This window comes from Sabethes cyaneus, chromosome 3, assembly GCF_943734655.1.
Source record: "Sabethes cyaneus chromosome 3, idSabCyanKW18_F2, whole genome shotgun sequence".
Lineage (NCBI taxonomy): Eukaryota > Metazoa > Arthropoda > Insecta > Diptera > Culicidae > Sabethes > Sabethes cyaneus.
In genome coordinates this window covers 208,923,607-208,948,392 of record NC_071355.1, presented here as the reverse complement: position 1 = coordinate 208,948,392, position 24,786 = coordinate 208,923,607, and the positions used below count along the sequence as shown (strand labels likewise).

Below are 24,786 nucleotides of genomic sequence, written 5' to 3'. Positions count from 1 at the left end.
TTTTTTATGGTTTACTTCTGCGGAGCAGTGTTCATAGTAGTTCAGAGGACTATAATAATCCGTTGAATTGTTGCCATGGCAGCATGTCAGTGATACAAATTCAATCATTTTTGTTTCAATTTGTCGAATTTTCCTCGCTAATTCTTTTTACAAATTCCTGTTAAACAGACGAATGACTGATATTGGGTACAATCGAATTCATTTGCTACGTTCAATGAAACTCGGATAGCTAGCCATGTAGTTAGATCAGGTGCATCATTATGCTACACGCGAAAACCGGTAGCCTCTTCTGCTCATTTGCATCCTATGTGTTTCTGCCTAATCAATTGATTTTTCACCCGTATCCACGGCAGCAGTAGCAGGCGGCGATTTGCCGACGCGCCGGCGACAGTAAACCGCAGCCAGGCATGGTGGCGCTAAGGTCGCACAACTGCATCGCATCGGCGAGGATGGATACCGTGCCACCTACATGTAGGGACCTATCGATGTCACACGATGCTACGAGAACAAGTTGATGGATGCCACATTCATTGTAGCCATGCTGCTGGTGTAATTAGAGATGCGCGGTGATTGGTGAAAGAACAATAATGTGCTAATTTCTGGAACATTCGGGTATCGTTAGCGTTAGCACTCGATGATACCTACTTGAGCAAATAGAGTTTAAAACTCTCGATGAAATTTGAAAAGTTATTTAGCAAAGCCTAGGTGTTACAATTGCACAATTGCAGGGCCACTTGCTACGATCCCACTGACTCTAACAGCCTCTCCCAGCTGAGATTCGAACATACAACGACTGGCTTATTAGGCCAGCATCGTACTTCGAAGCCAACTGGGAGGCAAGCAAAGTTATTTATTTCATAAAATTAAGGCAAGCGTGATTTCCTATCTTTAATTGATTAATATCTCAAGAAGTGTTTTTGGGCGTTTTCTATTAAAAATGGGTTTATCACAGACGTGTATGCAAATTCTTTGTTTAGAGTGTATTTAAATGTCAACACAGTTTACAAGTTTGTTTTGAATTTTCATTCGTTTAAGAGTCATGGTAATAATGGACGCAAAAAGGGCACTTGTGATACGGTATGTTGCTGCTTCGTCGTAATTGCCTATTCCCGTCCTATCCATCACAAATTATCAAAAATATCAGCGATTTTTATGACACACAATGCAAAATTAGTTATTTCCTAATATTTTAGTTTGTTGACTATCAGACACGATCAATCAAAGTGAGCTGAGTTCTATTTAAATGCTTTTTTTCATTAACCGTTATGTGTGCAACAGGGTACCCGGGTACCTTTTCAGTTTTAAAATAGTTATAACTCATTCAATTTAAAACATACGTTTTTGAAATTTTGCGACATCGTAAAACTCGTTGATCTTAAGTAATTGAGGATTTTTTGGTGCATATCCATAAAGGGGATTAGCCATGAGAGGCACTTGAATTTTTTTATTACGTAGGAGGGCGACAAGGGTACCCGGGTACCCATGATTTGTTATGTTCATAACTTTGGCTATCTTGAACCAATTTGGATGAAACCAGTGGCATTTCATTCGTACATTTATTTAGTTTTGATCAGATAAAGCATTTGGCCATCAAATGACATGTAGTTCCCGGGAATCGGTAATTCCGGAGCAACGTCCGGTAAAACGTGGGAAGCCGCTTGTTTTGAAAGAATATCAGACTTCAGTAAAGCTATTAGTTTTGAACTTGACATTGAGGATCCTTTTTTCATATTATTATATAAATTGGTGACTTTAGATCGCATTGGCCATTCCAGAATTGGGTCCCTGTAGGGTTACAGATGGCCAGTTGGGTGCCTAATCCAATATTAGAATTGGTTTAGCGGATCTTTTAGATGTTTTGAACGGATATGGCCAGTTTAGTACTGATTAATAATTTCGGAACTGGTTCCAAATGTATAACGGATGGTTCTACGTTTTAAACTGTTCTGATAATGCTAAGCATTATCTTGAATCCTGCGGTATCATCTGTGACCCTGTAGAAACCATTTTCGAAATAACCAATCAAAATACAACGAAATGTAAAAAATATCACCTACCGAACTAATTCCAAGAACTTTGATACCCATATTGCTGGGTTTTACCTCCAATCCTAGACTGGCCACCCATGACCCCACAGGAACCTACTCCGGAATGACCAACCTGATTCATCTCATTATATGAAATAGTTCATTGTATGAATTTTTAGAGTTTTTATATCCGCATGACTGATTTTCCTGCAATACAACCAGTTCTCTACCTCACAGCGGACACTCTGTCGGAATTCCGGATTTTCGGGCCCCGTATGTCTTTTATTGGCCAAATAGCCAAAGAATTCAAAACTAGATAAATTAACGAATCAAATGACACCTATTTCATCAAAATCGGTTTAAAATTGTTGATGTTATAACAATATCAATTTTGGGTACCCGGGTACCCTTGTCGCCCTGCTAAAGGTGTTATTTTTGTCGCACACATAACGGTTAAAGAATTCCCAGCAGCCAAATTTCCTACAGTTTTTCGTACGACGAAGAAGAAAATGTCGACTAGTCGTTTCAATAACTCACGCAACGCATTGTCGTTATTTTGCAGCCTGGAAAACTTGCATGACCAGCAGAAATGTTGCAGTATAACATCTGTCATGCCGTCCTACACAAATACATGCGCGCTAGCTTCGTAAACATTATGTGCTCTTAGTTCGGAAGATTACAAATTTGGATGGACGGATTTTAAAACGGTATGACGAATTTTAGAAATAAAGTCAGTTGCGTAATTCCAATAAATCGCTTTTCGCTTTTTAGTGAATTCAAAGTGCATGGATCGGAAGGTTAATGTGTTTGAGCCAAATCAGTGCAAGAACTTTTGTGATATTCATTAAATCCACCTAAGAAATGATGAAAATTAGAGTGGCTTTCCTTACTACGACGGGAATTAGAAATAAACCCTAGTTGTGAGTCTGTTTTTGAAAAAAAAATCGTCCACGTTATATTTTAAAGAAGCTGAAGCCACCCGAAATAAACAAAGGTTTCATCTTTCGTACCATCAAGCGTTACAAGGAAGATGGTTCTAGGAAAATACTCCCCAAACTTGGCCGTCGTAAGGCACCGGAAGGCATCAAACGAGTAAGCGAGCGAGTTTGACGGAAACCAGATCAGGCTGGACGAGAGATGGTCAGGGAACTGGGAATTTCGCAGGCAAGAATATTTTGGAGAATACTTTAAAAGATGATGTTTGATTGATTCGATGCATCTTTGACTCATCTTTAACTTTGAGGGTGCACGATTTGACTGAAAAGCAGCAGATTGCAAGAGTCGAAAGATGTCGGTAGCTACTGAAGCGGCACGGTGATTGTGAAATTCTGTTTTCGGACGAAATGTTCCTGCTACACGATCGCCACAAAATGATCGGATATAGGCACAGCACATCTTTCTGCTGTTCCTAGGGCCAAACTGGCTGCTCAAAGGTTCCAGAATGTTTCCAGGGCGATGGTATGGGGATGTTTCTCCAAAAACTTGAAGGTTCCATTGCTGTTTATTGAACCTGGTGTTAGAATCAACATTTCATCGTATTACATCGTTAATGTTTTGAAGAACCTTTCGCTTCCCAACATCAAAGGACACTACAACAATGCACCGTACTGCTCCCAAAAACATTCTGCACCGTCTCACTAGGCGAAAGCTCATGACTTGGTGTGAGATCAATTTTCCGGATTTTATTTCTTCGAGAGGTCTGCTTCTTCGGCTGATTGGAATCCTCTCAAGTTCTATATATGGGGTTAAATGCTAGGCAAACTAGAGAGCACCAAAGGATTGACTGTGGATACTTTCAAGCAACGTTTTGAGAATATTTGAGATGAACTGCTTCGGGATTTCGAGGATATCGAGCATGCAAGCTGTAACACTTTTTAACAACGATTGCGACTGGTAATTAAAGCAAAGGGAGAAAGATTTGAACTGGGCTAGTTTAAGACAAATGTTGAAATGACTCTTCGATCAGTTTGCCTTAACGTCTATGATTTTTGTCCATAAAGGTCCACCGGGAGAATTAGTGTTCTAAAGAGCACCAAGGCGTTTGAATGCCTCCTTCACTTCATATTGTTCCCCATCCAGCTCTACCTCGGTATCTAAACCATTTGGACTTTCACGCTTCCTGCCAGCAACAGAGTACTTCGTTTGAACAGTGTTAATAGTGAGTCCCAATCAAGCTGCTTCCAATTCAAAAAGTCTCTTCCACGGCACTGCGGTTGATTCCGCAAGAAGCATGTGGGATCTTGTGATGATAGACCGGTTCCTTCTCACGTTTGCTCTTCATATTGCATCTTCCCAGGCAACGTTGAAAGCAAGTTGAAGAGTCCGGTTTTTTGAGTCCATCCAACTTCACAAAAGCGAGTAAAGGCCTCAGCCGCTTGATTTTGAATCATTCAGTGTCATGTGAATCCGCTTAATTAGCATCATCGATAAATCATGTTCTATTATTATCTGCAACAGTTCATGGCGTTTGACTGAATTGTACGCAGCCTTACAGTCAACAAACAGACGATGAGTCCGCAAGTTGTACTCCTATAACTTGTTTGAAAACTGACGCAGAGTAAAAATTAAATCCGCCATAGAACAACCTTCACGAAAACCAGCTTGCTACTCATCGACAAACGCTAGCGATCTCCGCCTTCAAAACAGGTTTACGAAGAAGAGTACCGTTGATTTGGGCGAAAATGATCACGGGGGACCAACGAACAAAAAACACATTATTGTGCAATCCATCACACACTGGGCAAAAACGAGCTCGTAATCCCAATAATTAGAAGCCGCTAGTTCGAAATCTTACAAGATACCTATTCCTATATAAAAAATTGAATCAAGAAATTAATTGGTGATGGTTACATCTTGCGCAGACTTCGGAAAGTGGTCCATTTTGTCCTACTATCCCCAAAAATCATGGTAAAAGCTAATTAAACACTATAAAAACTAATTTGCCGCCCTTGAAATTAACTCAAATAACTTCCAATTGTTGTCAAAACATTAGAAGAATTAAATCCTATCCATTCCATACTGTGCGAAATGCAAGAATAGTCCAATTTGCCCAATTCACCCCTACATACATAGTAAAACCTAATTAAACCGAATGAAACGAACTACAATTCATTTAATGAGAAACAGTCTTGAGAAAAAATGTGCATTTTAACATACGGAATAATTAACATATTCAGCAAACAGCACGTTACCCAGTTTGGTGTATTCTACAATTTTTCTGAAGAAAAAAATTTTTTGCACGTATTCTTAAAAACAAAAGTTTGTATCACCCTGAAAGGAGAATTTATGATCACCCCAATGGTTTAAAAAGATGCGCTGTATTTTATTGATAAACTTCTCTAAAGACACCATCGTTGAAAAATTACGCATTTTTGACGCAACGACAAATGAACGTGTATTTGTGGATCTTGGAGAGAATCAGGCAAAACGGACCATTTGCGAGTTCATCACGGAACGAAATTGATGGCATTCAACTCTCCTGATGTTTTTCAAACTATTCGAGTTTAGTTGAGTTAGTTAGTTAGTTAGTTGAGGCCGTTGAGTTAGTTTAATTAGCTTTGCTATGTATTTAGCGGTGAATCGGGTAAAATAGACTATTCTTGCATTTCCGCGGTATGGAATGGATGGGATTGGATTCTTCTGATGTTTTGAAAATATTTGAAAGTTATTTGAGTTAATTTCACGGGTGGCAAATAAGTTTTTATACTGTTTAATTAGCGTTTACCATGATTTTTGGGGATAATAGGGCAAAATGGACCACTTTCCGGTACTCTTCCAAACCCTGTTCTGTATACGGAGACCGCTAGCGGAGTCGTTTGTCGGCGAGTAGCAAGCTGGTTTTCGTGACGGTCACTATACTCTGGGCCAGTTATTATACAATTTCTTGGAGTACAACTTGCAGACTCATCGACTGTTTGTTGACTATAAGGCTGCGTACAATTCAGTCAAACGAAATGAGCTGTGGCAGATCATGATAGAACATCATTTATCGATGATGCTAATTAAGCTGATTCGTATGACGTTGAATGAGTCAAAATCTTACGGCTGAGGCCTTACCCGGTTTCGTAATTTGAATTGGATGAACTCAAGCAAACGAATGCACTGTCTAACCTGCTTTTCAACGTTGCCTTAGAAGGTGCAATATGAAGAGCACTATGGACTGAGGAGAAACTACCTACGGACTGGTTGGAGGGTCTCACATGTCCTATTTACAAAAAGGGTCATTGATTCGAATGCAGCAATTACCGAGGCATTACTCTCCTCAATTCTAAAAACAAAATTTTCTCCCGCATCCTGTGTCTCCGACTGAGGCCGTTATAGGAAACCTTCGTTGGTGAATTCTAGTGCGGTTTTCGAGAGCCACGCTGCACGATGGACCAAATGTTCATCTTGCGACAAATCCTCGATAAATTCCGGGAATTCAATTTGCAGGCTCATCATTTGTTTATAGACTTCAAGGCGGGATACGATTCAGGTAAACGAAATGAACTGTGGCGGATTATGCTAGAACATGGTTTTTCAAAAAAAAAATTGATTAGGCTAATACGTGCTACCCTTCATGGTTCAAAATCAAGCGTCAGGATAGTGGGTGAGACATTGGACTCATTAGTTACGTTATATGGTTTGAAGCAAGGTGACGGACTATCGAATTTGCTGTTCAACATTGCATTGGAAGGTGCTATTTGAAGGGCAGGCGTGCAGAGAAGCGATATTAGCATCACGAAATCTCATATGCTCCTAGGGTTTGCGGACGACATCGATATGATCATCTGTAGAAGAAGCATACATCCATCTTAAAGAGGAAACTGCCATGATAACACTTACCACAAATTCTACCAAAACAAAGTATATGGTGGCTGGTAGAGAGCGTGGTAGCCTTTTGGGTGTTGGAACTGCGGTGGTGATAGAGAGGGATACTGGTAGATAGTGAGGGTGGGTGATAGAGAGGGAAGTGGTAGACGAATTTATTTATCTTGGTACATCACGGCAGGCTACAATGGGCTGGCCACGTGACAAGGATGCCGGTTGAGAGACCAATGAAAACAACGTTTCGCAGAGAACCCGACAGCAATTTATCGGTTGTAAAACAAACAAAACGACTCGACTACCAACAACTCAAAACATAAACAAATAATAGTAGTTGATCGTAAAAGTTCTGCGATCTGTTGAAAATAACTAAAGCCATGTCAATTAAACCATGACGAAAGTTGACAGAAGGATATTATTCTATTTTGTTCTGCTTCCCCTAATGGGATTAGTAAAAGCAAGACAATATGCCAGTTGTAAATTCGTTATGAAGGTTATTTACGTGAGTTTCATTTATTCATTTAAATGCTTAGTTTCTTTTTGCGAATTCTCGTTTTTTGATGAATCCGGGAATTCTATTGAGACTAAGAGCAAATACAGCTCTTTATTTACCTGAAGTAAAACTGAACAAACACAAAAATGTGCTGCGAGTGACATTGAGAAATTCAGCGTAACTCCCAAAGGAAAAAGTTATACAGAAAAAAAACCTACCTTCCCTCGTGACTGAGACTCAGGAAAAACTTTCAAGTCAATCCAAAGAGCTCACTGTTTGTGCACACAGGATGGCTAAAAAATCTCTTTTATAGCATAAGGAGTATTTATAGCAAAAAAAAGAACAGAAGCCAGAAAATGTGAGCCTTTCTTCCAACAAACGTATCTTTGCGGCAAACATTGAATCGATAATGCAAACATGTCTGTTCATGAAACCAAGCCGAGAAAGACCATCATGACCATGACCATCTCGGTTTGTGCGCGTTTATGCCGAGGCACAGCATCCAGTCTGGATGGAAGCAAATTTGTCTGTCTGTCTCAGGATATCGAATGCTTTTCCGAACGGCATCGATGTCTCTTTGAAGAAGGAAAAAATAGGAATTCTCCTATGTAGCATTTTACTATCGAGCTATAGCTGTAACAACTGATAGCTATAGCAATTGACTCCAGCTCTCAAGCTTGAATGAAGAATGACCTGTTCTGTCCTTAGTTAATTACAATTCTGATCAATACCATAAAGTGTTGTTTGTTGAAATCTATAATTTTAACTCTGTGCTTCTGTAAGCACATTTGAATATCTGAGTAAACAACACATAGGTTGTGCATCAATTCATTAAAAAATTGATTACTCATGTGGTTCACTAAAGTGCATTCTCAGTTTCCCTCAAACCGAGATGCTAGCAAGCTCGAATGTGCATACCAGCTTCTATTGGCTTAGATCAAAATTAATTATGTTGACTAATTCAATTAAATTAAATCACATTCGATATCAGTACTCGCATTGATATTCATGCATTGTTTGGCAGAAACCGCGCATTGTAAAATTGCTTTTCACAGTTGATTTACAAACCACAAGCCAAACAAAACGGAATTACAATAGTAACAACCGACCTCTAGTGGATTTCCAGCAACCCCACCGAACAACCTCAAATGTACCAAACCGTAAGCAAACGAACGTAATGCACTGGAAGGCCATCAGCAGGGAACACAATTTCCGCGCTCAGTGTATTCCTACTAACTTTTTTTTCACAAATATGGCGGTTAGTCGACCATTTTGCTGAGCGAGAAACGAGCGAGCAAAACCAGCACACTCCAAGCAATTCACGTGATTTTATAAGTAAGTTTATTTCGGTACAGGAAACTTTGGACGGTGCAATTTCCGTCGGGATTTGCTTTAACAATGCACCAGATCTCGCTTCGCTTGTGCGGGATTTTGAGTTTTTCATGTTCAATATTTTTGCAGCTGTTATGCGACTGCTGCCCTGACGGTGAGTAGTGGTGGCATCAAATCAGCTATTCAATTAATTTAAAAGTATTTTTCGGATGTGCAATTTGACGGTTTTTCCGATTTTGATAAAGCAACTCACTTCGTTTTCCTGAAACAAATGAGGAATTTGATTCATGTATTTGATGTGCATGAAAATTCAGTATTTTTTAAGAATCATTTTAAATTTTGAAAACAATGGTGCGTAAAAAGTCTTGGAATAACAGTTACGTCCACTCCATATAGTTACAAGTTAGTATGGCAAACCTTAGGAAAACATGGCAAACTTGCAAAACTAATCATCCATAGGCATCGTGCTTTGTTTTTCATATTCCACCCGACTCAAGCAGGATACTGTACGTTACCGAACCGGTCTGGTGAAAATGACCGCCAACAGGAAACTGACACTTACTGCGATGGTGGCTGACGATCCACGCACACTGACCGAGCGAAAAGTGCGCCACGGAAAATTGATACGAGAAAACTGTAGTCAAGCACCATACCACCACCGCCTGCCTGTCGCCTCGCAGCCGTCAGCTCCAATTGGCGTCGATATGGCAAGAACGGATCGAGTGTAGACCCCTCCTCCCCTTTTTCAAGCGTGGGTGAAAATCGTTGTCAGTGTTGTGTGTGCTCTGCTCACACAACTATGGAGGATATCAAGCTAAAGAGTAGTGACTCGTTAACCATCCGCGCCAAACGCCCACTTCAACGTCAAGGCAAGTCAAAGTCAACTGCAGAGACGATGGCAACGTTCTCTGACCGCAACCGCCGAAAACAAGCTTGACATCACCCTTGAAATTGAATACCAGACACCAAATGACATGTCCGTCCCCATCCCGTTTTTCGTGAGCTGTTCACCTTCAGCGAGTTTCCACCATGCCATGGTAGATGGTACAGTTTCAACAGTCAATTATAAATAGCATTTTTGTAAAAGGACATCCGTTAGAGCAATCCACAGGACAAAACCAAAAAATGGTACTCACCAGAAAGTCACCTCTCTCGCTTTCTATCACAGCCTGGCTTAGGTGGTTATTTTTGTTGTTGTTGTTAATGTTACTGCTGTTGGGCATCGAACCGCCGCTGTGATGATCGGAGGCTACCTCGATGCGGTTGCGGGTCGTGAACGGAAGCTGACCAGAAACGGTGGAACTGAGCTGTCCGCCCGCTGGAGTCGTTGTTGCCGATAAGCTTGGAGTGGTTGCCACACTGCTGATGCTACCCACTGTCGACGGGTTAAAGTTCTGATATATCGTGTTACTCCCGAACGGAGTGGTGTTGATCGTAATCGGCCCATTGCAGAGGCCTCCCGAACGGTTCGAGGTGTTGTACAGCGGACGCTGAACCCGGCTGAAGTGGTAGATGCTTTCAGGGAAGGATAAAAGATACAAAAGGATGAACTTTTAGCATCGTTATGTTCAACTGATTATAACTGCTATTGGATGGTGAAATGTGAAGGACAGAAATTACTTTACCTACAGAAGTATCTAGAACAATGAAAGATATTTTTAACAGAAACAGATATTTTAACTGTAACTGCAATCCGGAAAATTATGTGTCAAGCATTTCTCGTATTTCAGTAAAAATTATTTTATTTTTCAAGTAATTCTATTGTTTTCTTTCGTTGTAAACGACGTTCTCGATTAAAGTGATTAGAATTAAGGATGTTACGATCAACATTTAGTGGGTTTAACCTTGATTATAACGCGTACAACGAAAATCCTAATTGTTAAAAGTAACCGATTCAACTGTCGCCAACGTAATAAAACTCTTTGGGGAACGTTTGTCGATAGCCAGGGTGTCTGGATCAGAGGTAAATCAAAAATTGTCCAAAACAGTGACCAGGGCTTTTATGCTGAATTCCAACCTCTCCTATAGTTACTATATATATAGTTCGGCGAATACAAAATCGGGAGCCAATTTAAACGTCAAAATCCGGCGATTATTTTCTGTAAAAACCTGCACATTTCTCCATAATTTCAAATTTAATTTCAAAAATCAGGGACGTCAATTTGCCTGGTTTTCTATCCGGAAAACTTTATATAGTAACTATAACTTCTCAGTCCGAGATCTTGCAAACATGCTAGAAGCGTCGTCTACAACTGTACGTCAAACTAAATAAACAACCCGAATTGTTAACTCTTATAAGTAGTGACTCCAAATCGCGACGATAAATAAAACACGATCCCGGAAGCAGTACACGACGATGTTGACAAAACTGGATTGCGTGAGAATGGATGACGAAACCTACGTCAACGCAGAAGACATGAAACAGCTGTCTGAGCAGGAGTTTTATAAGGCAACTGGAACGGAAAAAGTGGCAGACATTCTCAAGCATATGAAACTGTCGAAATTCGTTAAGAATTATGTAGTTTGGCAGGTTAGCTGTGCTTGTTGCTTGGCATGCGACATTTTTATTGCAACCGGGACCCGTGGTGACGAAAAAATTCACGTGACCGAGTGTCTGAAGAAACATCTCATGAAGCAATACGACGTTTTCGTGCTGTTTTGGTTGGAACACCAAGTTGGACTAGATTCAATGTTTAAAGAAAAAATAAGTTGAAGGCAAGAGGCGGTTTTACACTTCAACAAATGTTTTTACTTTCATATCAAATTGGACTAAGCTAATCAAAGGATAGAATCGGTTGGAAAAAGGGGGTGGTTCCCAAGCACAGATATCAAAATGGTATAGGTTTTAACCTCGTGAAGAATCTTCGACTTGTTGGGACGGGGAGGGGGAGGGTTTATTTTTTTTGTAAAGGGAAACCACTAAACAGATAATGTGTTTAACTGTCGCCCCTGCCTATGAAGCAAGGTATTCACAAAAAAATGTATGGGGAAATTTAACCTTGAAACTTTTCGTTAATTTTCACTATTTAGTGATTGAAAATGAAAATTGTAATAAAAACCACATAATTGCTACATCCATTATGAATGGATTGGTATTCAAATCAGCAAAATCCATTCATAATTGGCAGAGCTATTAGCGTTTAAAATCTGTAATTTTTTCGTGACGCTCGCATTTTTTAATTTTTTGGAATTAGGTTACCCCCTGTACCAGCTACCTTCCTGAGACATAGTCCTACATCAAAAATTGCCTACTTGCCCTGGCATCACATCTTTATTGATTTCAAAGCAGCATATGATACAGTCGATCGAGACCAGCTATGACAGATAATGCTCGAACACGGTTTTCCAGATAAACTGACATGACTGGTCAGAGATACATTGAATTGTGTGATGTGTTTCGTGCATATTCCCTTCGAGATGCGGCAAGGGTTGAGACAAAATGACGACTTGTCCTGTTTAACATCACTTTTGAGGGGGTGATTCGACGAGCGGGCAAAGAGGCACGAGAGGCACGATTTTCACCAAGGCTAGCCAACTCCTAGGCTCTGCAGATAACTTTGAAATCATAGCCTAGAACTTTGTGTTTCTAATCTAATCTAACGCTAGATTTTGAGACTAGAAGGTGAAACCCGACGCACCATCTTTCCATGTTTTTCTGAATAAATACGAATAATGCTTTCGGATTAGATAAAAATTATCTTCGTACAAACACGAAACAGACTCTTTGAATAAAATCGAAATCAAAGGTCATAATGTTTTCAAACTATGATGACAATAATTTCCGAATAACAAATCTATACCTATACAAATGGATTTTTGTCTGTTTGTCAGGATGTTCCTTATAGTATCGAAAACTACTGAACCAATCGGCGTGAAAATTTGCACGTAGAGGTTTTTGGGGCCAGGGAAGGTTCTTATGATGGTTAGAGATCTCTCCCTCCACTAAGAGGGGGGGCTCCCATACAAATGAAACACAAATTTCTGCATAACTCGAGAACTAATCAAGCAAATGGAACAAAATTTGGCAAGTAGGTGTTTTAGGAGACCAGAATTTTTTCTATTGTAAATTGAAACCCCTCCCCTCTTTAGAAGGGGAATTATGACTCCTCTCCCCTTTAAGAGGGGGGCTTCCATACAAACGAAATACAAATTTCCTCCTAACTCGAGAACTAGTCAAGCAAATGGAACCAAATTTGTCATGTGAAGGTTTTTGGAGGCAAGAATATTTTCTATGGTGAATTAGGACCCCTCCCTACTTTAGGAGGGAGGGCTCTTATACAAATGAAATACAAATTTCCTCATAACTCGAGAGCTAATCAATCAATTGGAACCATATTTGGCATGTGGGTGTTTTTGGAGGCAAGATTTTTTTCTATGATGAATTAGGACCCCTTACCTTTTTAGGAGGAGGGGCTCCCATACAAATGAAATACAAATTTCCTCATAACTCCAGAACTAATCAAGCAAATGGAACCAAAGTTAGCATGTGAGTGTTCTTGCAGGCAATTTTTTTTCTATGGTGAATTGAGACTCCTCCCCTCTTTAGGAGGGGAATTAGGACCCCTCTACCCTTTAAGAGGGGGGGCTTCTATAGAAATGATATACAAATTTCTTAATAACTCGAAAACCAATCAACAATTGGGCCTAAAAAATAGAAAATAAGAAAACTTATCCAATTTAATTCTACTATGTGTATTTTATTCACGACAGATACGTATTTCGCCTACGACTTGCAGGCTTCCTCAGTGTCTGTTTTCGAACTTCGAAGTTCGAACCAGCTCGTACCAGCTCATGCGTATTATTTTGGAGGCAACATAAGCATAGAGGAATAAATCCCAAGTAACAATTTGGTTTTATTATACTCTTATGACGGCATTTAAGACCAAAATTGGCCTTGAAACCCGCCATAAGAGTGTAATAAAACTCACATCGTTGCTTGGGATGTTAACGATTCATTTATATAGATATTTCTATACGATAACACGATCAGCTCCATACAACTTTGTGCTGAAAATCGTATGTTTATCAGCTACTATCATTATAAACGATGAAACATCCATTTGTGTGCGTTTTATTAGGTTTTATTTACGATTTTGTTACGAATTTTTTTATTTACGAATTTGTTAGGAGTTATTTACGATAACTTTCGTGCATTGATATAGGAGTAGGTTCTAGCTGGAATAAGTTTAACAACTGATTACGTTATCATTTATTATTATGGCATTAAAATGACATTCAATATCTCTTATAAAATGCTTTTTAATATCTCCTATGCTACTGCATTTTACATACCTTAATAAAACTGAATTACGTTATTCCAAACTCTGACTTCAGTCACATTATTGCTTTATTAATCAAATAACACAAGTACTTGTTCGTTTGGTTTTAAAGGAGTAAAATGTTGATATTAATTTTCGTTAACTACTGTACTGTACTGTATGTCAGCCAAAACAAGATCAAGAAGTTATGCGATTTCTAGAACAGTTTAATATTATTTTGCCTTTTAGGTGCTGCTCGGAGGTAAGTAAAGTTTTACTGACAAATTGCTAACAAAATGCGTTAAAATCTATTCATGAGGCTTAAATTCATAAGTTTGTTTTTAAATTTTGCTACAGTTAAACTCTACATCAAATATAATTTTTTTTATGTTGAACTAAAATAATTAGATAGCCAAAAAGTTTCGTAAGCACTGGTTTCTATATCTACTCCACAGAAATTGGGTCACAAATTTGATTTGCGCATTTGGTAAAAAATCGTAGAAAAAAGACTCATATAATACCATGACATCAAGGGGTTTATTCACAAAATTATAACAACGTCATTAGCCGCATGAATACCGCTACGAAGTCGCGAACTTTTCAACTTCGTATAGTTTTCAAAATGCTTTCAAGACGTGAATGAAACAAATTGCCGCAATAACTTTCTTGATAGCTTCTGGGAAACACCGTTTAACAAATACCTAACGAAACTTGATAGAAACGAAGGTTGTAAAATATCAAGACGTTGAAGCTAAAAGAAATTGGAGACAGCTTTAATTCATCGAAGTTAATTTTTGGTACTAGGCCCGATGAGCGCTGTCTTCGGTCGTATGAGGTTTGCGGAATAAACAAAAAAACCTGACTATTGAATTTCAATATTATTTCATGATTTTTACACAGAAGGGCCCAAATTCATAGGAAACTCATAACTTTTAAATTGATTACTATGCTATAAGCAAGTGAATAAATTTTCATTCGAAACGGAGAAACTTGCTCCGAATCGATACGCAAATTTGGAATTTGGATTTAGTGGAAAGCGATTTTTTTAGCAGTAATCCATCTGTTATTCTGAGTACAAACTTTGATTTCTCCCAATTTTGTTTTTATTGCCAAAACATTGTTGATAACACAAGGAACACCTTAAGTATTTTTGGTCAGACAATTTTGGACATAAAATTTATGAAAAAAGGCGTAATAAAAGTAAAATTGTTACTTGGACAATGCTACTCTTGGTAAGTTTTAATGCAAATGGATTTCTGTCACTAGTTGTGATGTTCAATGAAGTGAGCACCAGATATTACACAAAAGATCACCTCTATTACAATGTCAACAAATTTTATTCTTGCATACAATTAGTCACCAACTAAAACTGATTTGATCATAAGTTTGAAAAACGATTTGAATTTTTTACGAAAGCGACGAACCTTGCTGTTAAGATTGATATCAAATTTTTCATTATATTGATGATTAATTAGACTATTGCAAATCATTTCAAAAGTTTTTGTCTCCGCCCCCTTGGAAATTAGCTTGAAAAATCGGGGGGCAAAAAAATAATTTGTGGGATATGAGTTAATTTTTTTTTGATAAAATCAATTAATTTTTTTTTTTTTTTTTGATAAAATCAATTGTCTTTGGGCGCTACAGCCTGAAGGCTGGCAAAGGGTGAACATGTGCATTCCATAACCTCTGTTCATTAACTCCTATTCCTACCTCCACGAGGTGCCGGCTGGGGTACGCAACTTCGGTTGTCGTATGCTAACAGGAAAGGGGGCACAGTGGCTCCCGCCCACATTAAGATGGCAGCCCTATCAGCGGGATAAGGACCTTAGGTTAACAGCCTACTGTACCAGAACACACAAAAAGTTAATGAAAATGAAAGAAGAAATCTCTCCGGATTATTGGCAACGACCTTTAGCATGAAAACACGGACACGAATCGGAACATGGAATATACTGACCCTTGCCCAGCAGGGCAAGCTGGCTCAACTTGCAAGGGAAGCTAGCCGCCTGAAGCTTCAAATCCTGGGGCTGAGCGAGGTCCGCTGGCCGGGTACTGGCGAACACAGGACATCATCCGGGCAAGTCTTGCTCTACTCTGGCATACGAGGTGAAAATGCTACTCGAGAAAGAGGAGTTGGATTCCTACTGAGCCCAGGGGCACACGCGGCCCTGATGAAGTGGGAACCAATAAATGAGCGAATAATCGTTGCCAGATTTAGAACACGGGTTAGGAACCTTACGGCAATCCAGTGCTATGCGCCAACAGATGCTGCCGACCTGCAGGAGAAAGAGAGCTTTTACAGCCAGCTGAACAGCGTGGTTGAGAAAATCCCGAAGGGGGACATCCAAATTCACATGGGCGACTTCAACGCGAAGATTGGCTCAAACAACGCGGACCTTGAACGCGTCATGGGACGCCATGGCCTAGGAGAGATGAGCGAAAACGGGGAGCTGTTTACAGAATTCTGTGGTAATAACGACATGGTCATTGGTGGATCGCTCTTCCCCCATAGACCAGTACATAAAGTCACGTGGGTTTCCCGCGACGGCCGAACAGAAAACCAAATCGACCACATCTGCATCAGCCGGAAATAGAGAAGGAGCCTTCTTGATGTACGCAACAAACGCAGCGCTGACATTGCATCCGACCATCATCTTGTTATCGCTGAGATACGTCTGCGCGTCGCACGTGTCCAACGACGGGAGGAGAAAGTTGGGTGCCGCTACGACGTCCGCCGATTGGAGAATCCTGAGGTGAAAAGGGCCTTTGTTGAACAACTTGAATCTCGAGCCTCGGAGTTGCCATCTGGTGGAACCGTCGAAGAGCAATGGACCGGCATCAAGAACGCCTTCATCACGACCAGTGATGAAACCCTCGGCAAAGCGCGCAGTGGGCGGAGGGAGTGGATTTCGGATGAAACTTGGAGGAAGATCGACGAGCGGAGAGAGGCGAAAGCCGGCATTGAGCGAGCGCGGACCAGATCGGCTAAGACAGCTGCCCGTCAACGATACGCCGAACTGGAGAGGGCTATTAAACGTGCTTGTAGGCGGGACAAGAGAGCCTGGACTAACTCCCTAGCCGAACAAGGAGAAACCGCCGCCGCCAATGGTGATATCCGTTTGTTGTACGATATTTCTCGCCGCCTTAGTGGTGCCAGGATGAATACAAAGATGCCGCTAAAGGACAGAGCTGGTCAGCTATTGACTGACCGTACAGAACAGCTTAAGCGATGGACTGAACATTTTGAACAACTCTTCCGAGTTTCAAATGTCAGAGACCAACAAAACCAGCAGCGTACGACGCCTACAGTTCGTCGAATAAATCGCGTGAACTCGGAGGCGCCATCGCTGGATGAAATTGTAGCAGCCATCAAGAGTATGAAATCCAATAGAGCGCCAGGGATAGATCGTATTTCAGCCGAAATGCTCAAAGCTGACCCATCTTTGTCAGCACAGATGATGCATCAGCTTTTCAGCAATATTTGGGAAACCGCAACTTTTCCGGTGGACTGGATGCAGGGCATATTGGTCAAAGTCCCTAAGAAAGGAGACCTAACGGAATGCGGTAACTGGCGTGGCATCACGTTGCTCTGTATTACTCTCAAAGTACTCTGTAAGGTAATCTTCAACCGGATTCAGGAGAAGATCGACGCTACTCTCCGGCGGCAGCAAGCTGGATTCCGTGCTGGCCGATCATGTGTAGACCATATCACAACGCTCCGCATTATATTGGAGCAGATCAACGAATTCCAGGACTCTCTTCTGCTGGTGTTCGTTGACTTCGAAAAGGCGTTCGACCGACTCAATCACGAAAACATCTGGGGCGCACTTAGGCGTAGAGGAGTTCCAGATAAGCTAGTCCATCTCATCGAGGCTCAGTACGAGGCGTTCTCGTGCAAGGTTTTGCACGACGGCGTCTTGTCCGACCCCATAAGGGTTACTGCTGGCGTGAGACAGGGCTGCATTTTATCACCGCTTCTGTTTCTCATCGTTATGGATGAGATATTAGTTGGAGCAATTGACAGTAGACCAAATCGAGGATTGCCTTGGAATCCTCTAACGATGGAGCAGCTAAATGACCTCGACCTAGCCGACGACATTGTCTTGCTCGCACAACGCCGAAACGATATGCAGAGCAAGTTAGACGACCTCTCCGAGAGCTCCCAGGCACCAGGTCTCACAGTCAATGTAGCGAAAACTAAGTCTATGGTAGTGAACACTGACAATTCAACCAACTTTACAGTAGCGGGACAACAAGTTGAGCAGGTAGCCGTCTTTCAATATCTTGGTAGCCAAACAACGCCCGATGGTGGTACCAAGACTGATATAGCCACACGGATCAGGAAGGCCAGGGGTGCCTTTGCAGGTCTGCGAAACATTTGGCGCTCAAACCAGATCACTCTACGTACGAAAACCCGAATCTTTAATTCAAACGTTAAATCCGTACTGCTGTATGCCTGCGAAACGTGGTGCTCAGCGGAGACAACGCAAAAACTGCAGGTATTCATTAACCGGTGCCTGCGATATATTATTCGTGCCTGGTGGCCTGATAATTGGATATCCAATGAGGAACTCCATCGTCGGTGTCATCAACGGCCGATAGCCACAGAAATTCGTGAGCGTAGGTGGAAGTGGATCGGACACACCTTGAGGAAAGGAGCGAACGAGGTTTGCAGAGCAGCACTCGACTGGAATCCACAAGGACAGCGTAGAAGAGGCGGACCCAGAGGCTCATGGCGACGGAGCTTAGCCAACGACATCCGGGCTGTAGACGAGAACCTGTCCTGGCGACAGGTAAAAGCCATGGCGGGTAACCGTCAGCAGTGGAGATCTCTGATTTCATCCCTTTGTTCTGCCGGACCGGCGGACATGGACACATAAGTAAGTAAGTAAGCTACAGCCTGAAAAACTTGAAAAATGAGTATACGAGTTGAGTTAACGCTTCTAGCATGAAACAGAAATGGAAATTCAAACAGCGGAATTTCCGAAAATCGGCCAAAAAAATTATCTTTCGTTTTTGTCTCTTTTTCGTAGATTTTTGCATGGAAATGGAAATAACGTATATATTAAAAGCAAGAATAGATTTGGTTTTCACGTTTGAACTTAAAATAAAAATACCTAAAATCCAAATTTTTTTGCTCGATTAAAAAATTCACTTTGTTTTTTTCGCCCCCCCCTTCAGTGGTCCAACACTGGAAGGACAAACACTTTTTAAAATATTTGTAATGGCCTTATTAATCATGTCTCACATGTTTTTTTCGATTTTTTTTATTATTCTTTTTTAAATGGAGCATTAAAATTAATTTCCTCCCCAAACCCCGAATTACTGAAGCACAAGGAGAAATTATTTGTGATTTTATACATTAAGTTAACATTCAAATAAGTATGTGACCACATTTAAATAACTAACCTGGGTGAATCGAAATCATTCCGATTGCTCTGATGACGCTGTGAGATAGATGACATTGCCCGGTCACCTCGGGCCGCTGCCATCATGTAGGTCCACATATCGAGTCATTTCATCAATCAGTTTCAAGATTAGAAAAAGCACATTGCACTGCTCAGCGCCAACAGCCAGCGGCTCCCGGACCCACCCATATATTTGTTTTTCATTCTTCCATTTTCCATCACAACCAACCCGACAGACACTTGTGCGAAACACAAACACCCGCCCAGGACAGCACTTTGAGCTGCCCCTTAAGCAAATTTTCCGCTCTAGCTTCACTCGCAGAGTCACTACTCACTCACTCTTGAAACAAGAAAAAAAAATCTCTTCCCTATATCACTTCAATTTTCCTGCTCTGATTTTTCACTTTTCACCCACACTCACGCCCACCGCCGCACGATTCAACGGTTCGATTTGCACTGATCCGGAATTTCAACACACAAAGGTTCCGCACAACTGATAACAACCCGAAATCACTAGTAGCTCTTCCAGGCACCGCCAGCAGCAAATGGCTGTGTTTTAATTTTGACGGCTTGTTTTCCTTCACTTTTCAGCTTGCTCGTAAAACCGGAGGAAAACTAGCATGGATGGATGCCGATTGCAAATTGTTTCTTGCATTGTCAACACTCGCATGTCATACGTGAGTACGTGTAGCACACGGCAATATAGGTCAAGGTTGTTACATTTCAGTTTTCGAAATCAGATGAATGATGCGGGCTCCGGACTGTCTGCTGCTGGCTGCCGCTGCACGATTGTCGACTTGGCAAATGGCCCGTATCGTGCTAGTCGGTTTTTGTCCTCCGGCGCACCACCAGAACAATATCATCGCCAACGGTTTCACGACTGCCCGCCAACGCAGATGGGGTTGCTAATCTGGAACCACTAGATAGAGGTGGAAAGAAAAAAAAAGAAGAGAGAGACAGGAAAGGGATATTAGAGTTTAAGTGTACCAAGCGTAGACAAGATGGACAAAAAATGGCGAAAATCGAAATCGAACGGGATTTTCGCACGATGCTTAACGTCTTCTCGATTGTGGAAATGGCAAAATGTTATCTTTGCGATTTCGCAATTTTCGGTTTTGGTATAGTATAAATGGATACTCATCATTCGGGCAGCTTCCCGGTAATGTTTTTCAATATATTATTCCGACAGTTAGTTTTTATTTCGAATCGACAAACTGGTAACGATCCAACTGTGCAGACAATGAGCAGTATAAATAGTTGAAAATGGCTTATATCTACTAAACGATCGTATTTTTGATGGTGGACTAAACTACTTAAAAAGATATTTATTCAAGGAAGTTCGTTGTGCAAATGGCCATCATAGTGGAGTTCTTTGATTACTAAAGTACCCATGACGAAGTACAAATGTAAAATGATCGCTGCAGTAAAGATTTTTAATTCAGCTGAATTTAACATCTAAATTAAGGCTTTTTCTTCAAAGTCTTTTGTGACTCAACAGCTTTGAATACCATGGAACATAATTAATAGTTAGCAACTCCTAGAAAACCAAATAACCGATTTAATAGTCAATTTAAAATAGGATATTATGTCAATTTAATCAGTTTGAATAGAGACGCAGAGACAAATCATCGATGTTGCCGTTTTTTAATTGGAAAAATGAAACCCCCGTACAATTATGTGCATGTGGAGTTGAATTTCTTTTCTGCTGATTGTTTTCGATGCATGAATTATATCGATCAAAACGTTTTCCCATCCTAAATATCCTTTCTTAAGCGGTGTCATGTATCATAGCACAGACCAGCACAATTACCTTAAAGCGTCTATAGCATTTCATGCATTGCTTTAATGATTTACTGCTTTAATGAACTACTGCTATAATGAACTACAGCACTACAAAGTGGAAAACAACCAAGCGTATGCTTTTTCAATGACATCGATGGAGGCGGCTTATTATAAACGATTGAAAAGTTTTTTTGTGCTACTTTGCTTAATAAGGTATCGTAAAACTAGAAAGTATAAAGAAACAAAATTTTTTCGCGTTTTCTCAGTTGTATATTTTACGCAGCTCTTTAATACTTGCAAAAACAATGGAAGTTTCAGCGTTACTCACGCATTTTGCATATTTACGATCTCTTTGACTAAGATTTCAAACCAATTTGTGGATGCAAGTTTTTAGAACTACTACCATCACAGTTGGTCAGCACTCTCGCTGCTTCAATACAGGTTTGGTCTTGGTATACTGAGCTTCATAGAGCATTATAATTTAAATTCAATAATATTCCATTAGAATGGGAGAGCAGATAGAAAAACTACAGCTCTATCTGGTCTGTCTATGTTGATTCTATGGTATATGAAACTAATGGAGCAAACTGTTAGTGTCTTCCCACTTACGTTGATTCAGAATTTAATGCAATAGCACAGACAAATAGACGAGACACTCGCAGTAATTCCATCGTCCAATTAAAAACTACTCATTTTTCAAAAAAGCAGGTTTGGCAACATGGCCTTTTCGCGGCGCTCCACTGTAATACCGTCATAGGCCAAAAAGCGAAAAACGTGTTTTACGATTTCTAAAATTGTTCCGGATTTATTATGAATCAAAGAAAGCAAAATAACATTTTCATTCAATATATTTGAGCGACAGTTCGCATTCGAACGTAAGATGTGATATAACGTTAGGCTTTTTCAATATAAGCTTGAAAAGTAGGTGGTTATTGCATTGTGAATATTGTCTCCGTAAAGCAAATTTAAGCTGGTTTTCACCAAGCAACTTTGAAAATTAGCTATTTTTTACAATTTATGCTAGATATTTACTAGTATTTAATTCACTGTTGTGCTTGAGTGATGCAGAAGGTTTGTAGTTCCAGAAAATCTAAAACACTTTAATTGACTTAAGTTTTCAACTCTGATTCTAACCGAATCTGATCATCAAATTACTATCTACTGAACCATCTAAGTCTAAAAAATGTACTTGTGAAGGTTTTAGCTGCTAATATTGTTAATGAGTTCGGCGCTTTCGATTTAAGTATTGATAGTTGACAGGAATGGTACAATGACTTTGATCCAATTTTGATTCATTTTACTATACAGCCTCTGACAAGCAGAATTTGAAAAAGTAACATATGGATAATGTATAGAGCTAGTTATTGTCTACAATATTGCAGAACAAAGTTTTACTGCATATTTTGTATTTACGGTGCTACAATGCCGCTACTGCGTAACTAGCCAAATGCACGTTCATTGGTTACCAACGAGATAGAAGCCGTATAACACCGTAAATACAAAAGATACAACAAAGTTTTGTGCAGCAAAATTATAAATAATAACTAGCTCTAAGAATGCCCAATTCATAACTTTTTCGAATCCTGTTTGGCTGAAGCGTTACACTCAAATGAATCAAAGTCGAGTCAAAGTGAGTGCGCCATATTTGATAGTTGATAAGCCTAGAGGATAAATATGAAATTGTCCGCAATCTGAACTGATTTATACCATTCGAGAAAAAATAACTATCGAGCTGTCAAATTTTACCTTAAAAAGGTGATAAAAATTTCACTAAATAGTTCACAGCTTAACCATCCGTTACTCGCGCTATTGTATTTTGTACAACACTTATAGATTTTTGGATGCCATTTTGTTTTAAAGTTACAGATCGATGTCAAACCAATGCGTATTCTTCAATAAACTTATTATGAACAAAATGACATAATTTTTAAACACATCAATGCTTTAAACTGTTCAGAAAAATAGATCAGCATAAACCAAAATCGCAGAAACGATGCAAGCGCCGTACAAGGGGGTCCCTACTAGAATTTTCTCTCATTTCTCCATAAGGGAAAATGATTTCTGTATCCAGCAAAGTTATTCATCAGTTGATGATCATTCCGCAGGTGTGAAAAAGTTCACAATTTCGTGGCTTCAGGCCGCTAATATATGGGTTAGTTTTCTGCATGTCTTATATCTACGGAATCTGTTTTTTTTTTGTAAGAACTTGTTTTCAGAAATGTTGTAATAGACCAAAAACGCTACGCTGATGAATGGAAGTTTCAATGTGTCATTACTGTGCGAAAAACTTTCTAAACATTCTTGCCCAAGCGAGTCAAAATGCCACATCAGCCCTACTTTCCAAGCTGCTAACAGCAAAAATGATGTCATACTATGTTTTATGTGAAAAACATCTAAGAAAACATGATAACTTCTAGAAAAAAATCTAGTCAATAGAATGCTATCTCATTTAGGAACGATAAAATGATCTTTCCGAATGCAACAACCTGTATTGACTGTACAATTTGCAGCACATTTTAACGCCGCCTGGTGACAAACTTAAAAAATTCTATCCCCCAATCGAAAGGTCTTGACCTACTGATTAACTTTGCTAAAGACAGTTACTTTCTATATTGCCAAGATTCCGAGATATTTCGAGATAAAGAGTGTTGTACAAAATACAACGCGCGAGTATCCGTGTCACAAAAGTTGGCGCGAGTAACGGAAGGTTAAACATATTTTTTTTTGCACGAATAATTTTACAGGGTGAACAGTAATAACTGTCAATAAAGCAAAGGGTCACAAAAATAAGACGCTTGCATATATTTTAATTTTGAGTGTATTTCGTGTAAGTATAGGGAGTATATGTCGTCGTGGTTGGGCCACGTTTTGGAAGTCGTCCATAACTTTTGTTCGAAAGGAATTTTGGAAATATAAATACATCGTTGCAAAGGTCTAAGAATAAGGTATCTTTCCGGAAAGTTTTAAACTGATTGCTTGAAAAATAAAAAAGTTATAGGCATTTACGTGAAGGCAAAAAATGTTGTCATAGTTGGGCCATGTTGTATAGGTTGGGCCACCACAGAAAATCTAAGACATACGTTGAAATTCTAAATAGAGACATGAAAAGAATGAATTCCGTGAACAACGGCTCATATAAGTACAAATACCCTGTTTTTAATTGCATTTTTGCGTAATTTTGGCGATCTTGTAAAATCGATATTGCTACAATCGCCTTTTCGGAAGTGTACAACTAGAATGAAAAAAACAATAAAAATCTAGGTTTTTATCATATTAATTTTGCTTTATTTCATCACATTTTACGTGACTGATATTCTCTAGCGATTATTGTGCTTCTGCGCTTAAAATTATGGTGGCCCAACCATGACTACTCAAGTGGCCCGACCTTCACAAATAGCGCTTTTCTAGTATTTCATCTTAGCCTTCCCAAACACCTTACTGGAGGGGATTTTTCTATAGTCTTCGTGTGCAGCACAACACAACTGCAAAATCGTGATAGCCCGACCATAACAGTGGGCCGACGATAACGACAATACCCTATCCATAACATTTGTCTTGTATTAGTCCAATTCAAATCTTTCTATCTTTACTTAAATTTAATTACCAGTCGCAATGTTTGGTAAAGAGCGTTACAGCTTGCACGCACAATGTCTTGAGGCACGTCATCCCACATTTTCTCC

At 39.9% G+C, this 24,786-nt stretch overlaps 1 protein-coding gene across 1 annotated transcript in view; it reads right to left on the bottom strand.

The window, feature by feature from the left end:
• Nucleotides 1–19,423, bottom strand: part of LOC128740660 (cyclic nucleotide-gated cation channel subunit A) — a 177,521-nt gene extending 158,098 nt beyond the window's left edge. The window contains exons 1-2 of the mRNA XM_053836222.1: nucleotides 19,326–19,423; nucleotides 9,795–10,173 (exon numbers count right to left, since the gene is read on the bottom strand). Of these exons, the coding sequence (XP_053692197.1) occupies nucleotides 9,795–10,173; nucleotides 19,326–19,423 (477 nt within the window). The remainder of the gene's footprint in view (nucleotides 1–9,794; nucleotides 10,174–19,325) is intronic.
• Between the last annotated feature and the right edge of the window lie 5,363 nt (nucleotides 19,424–24,786).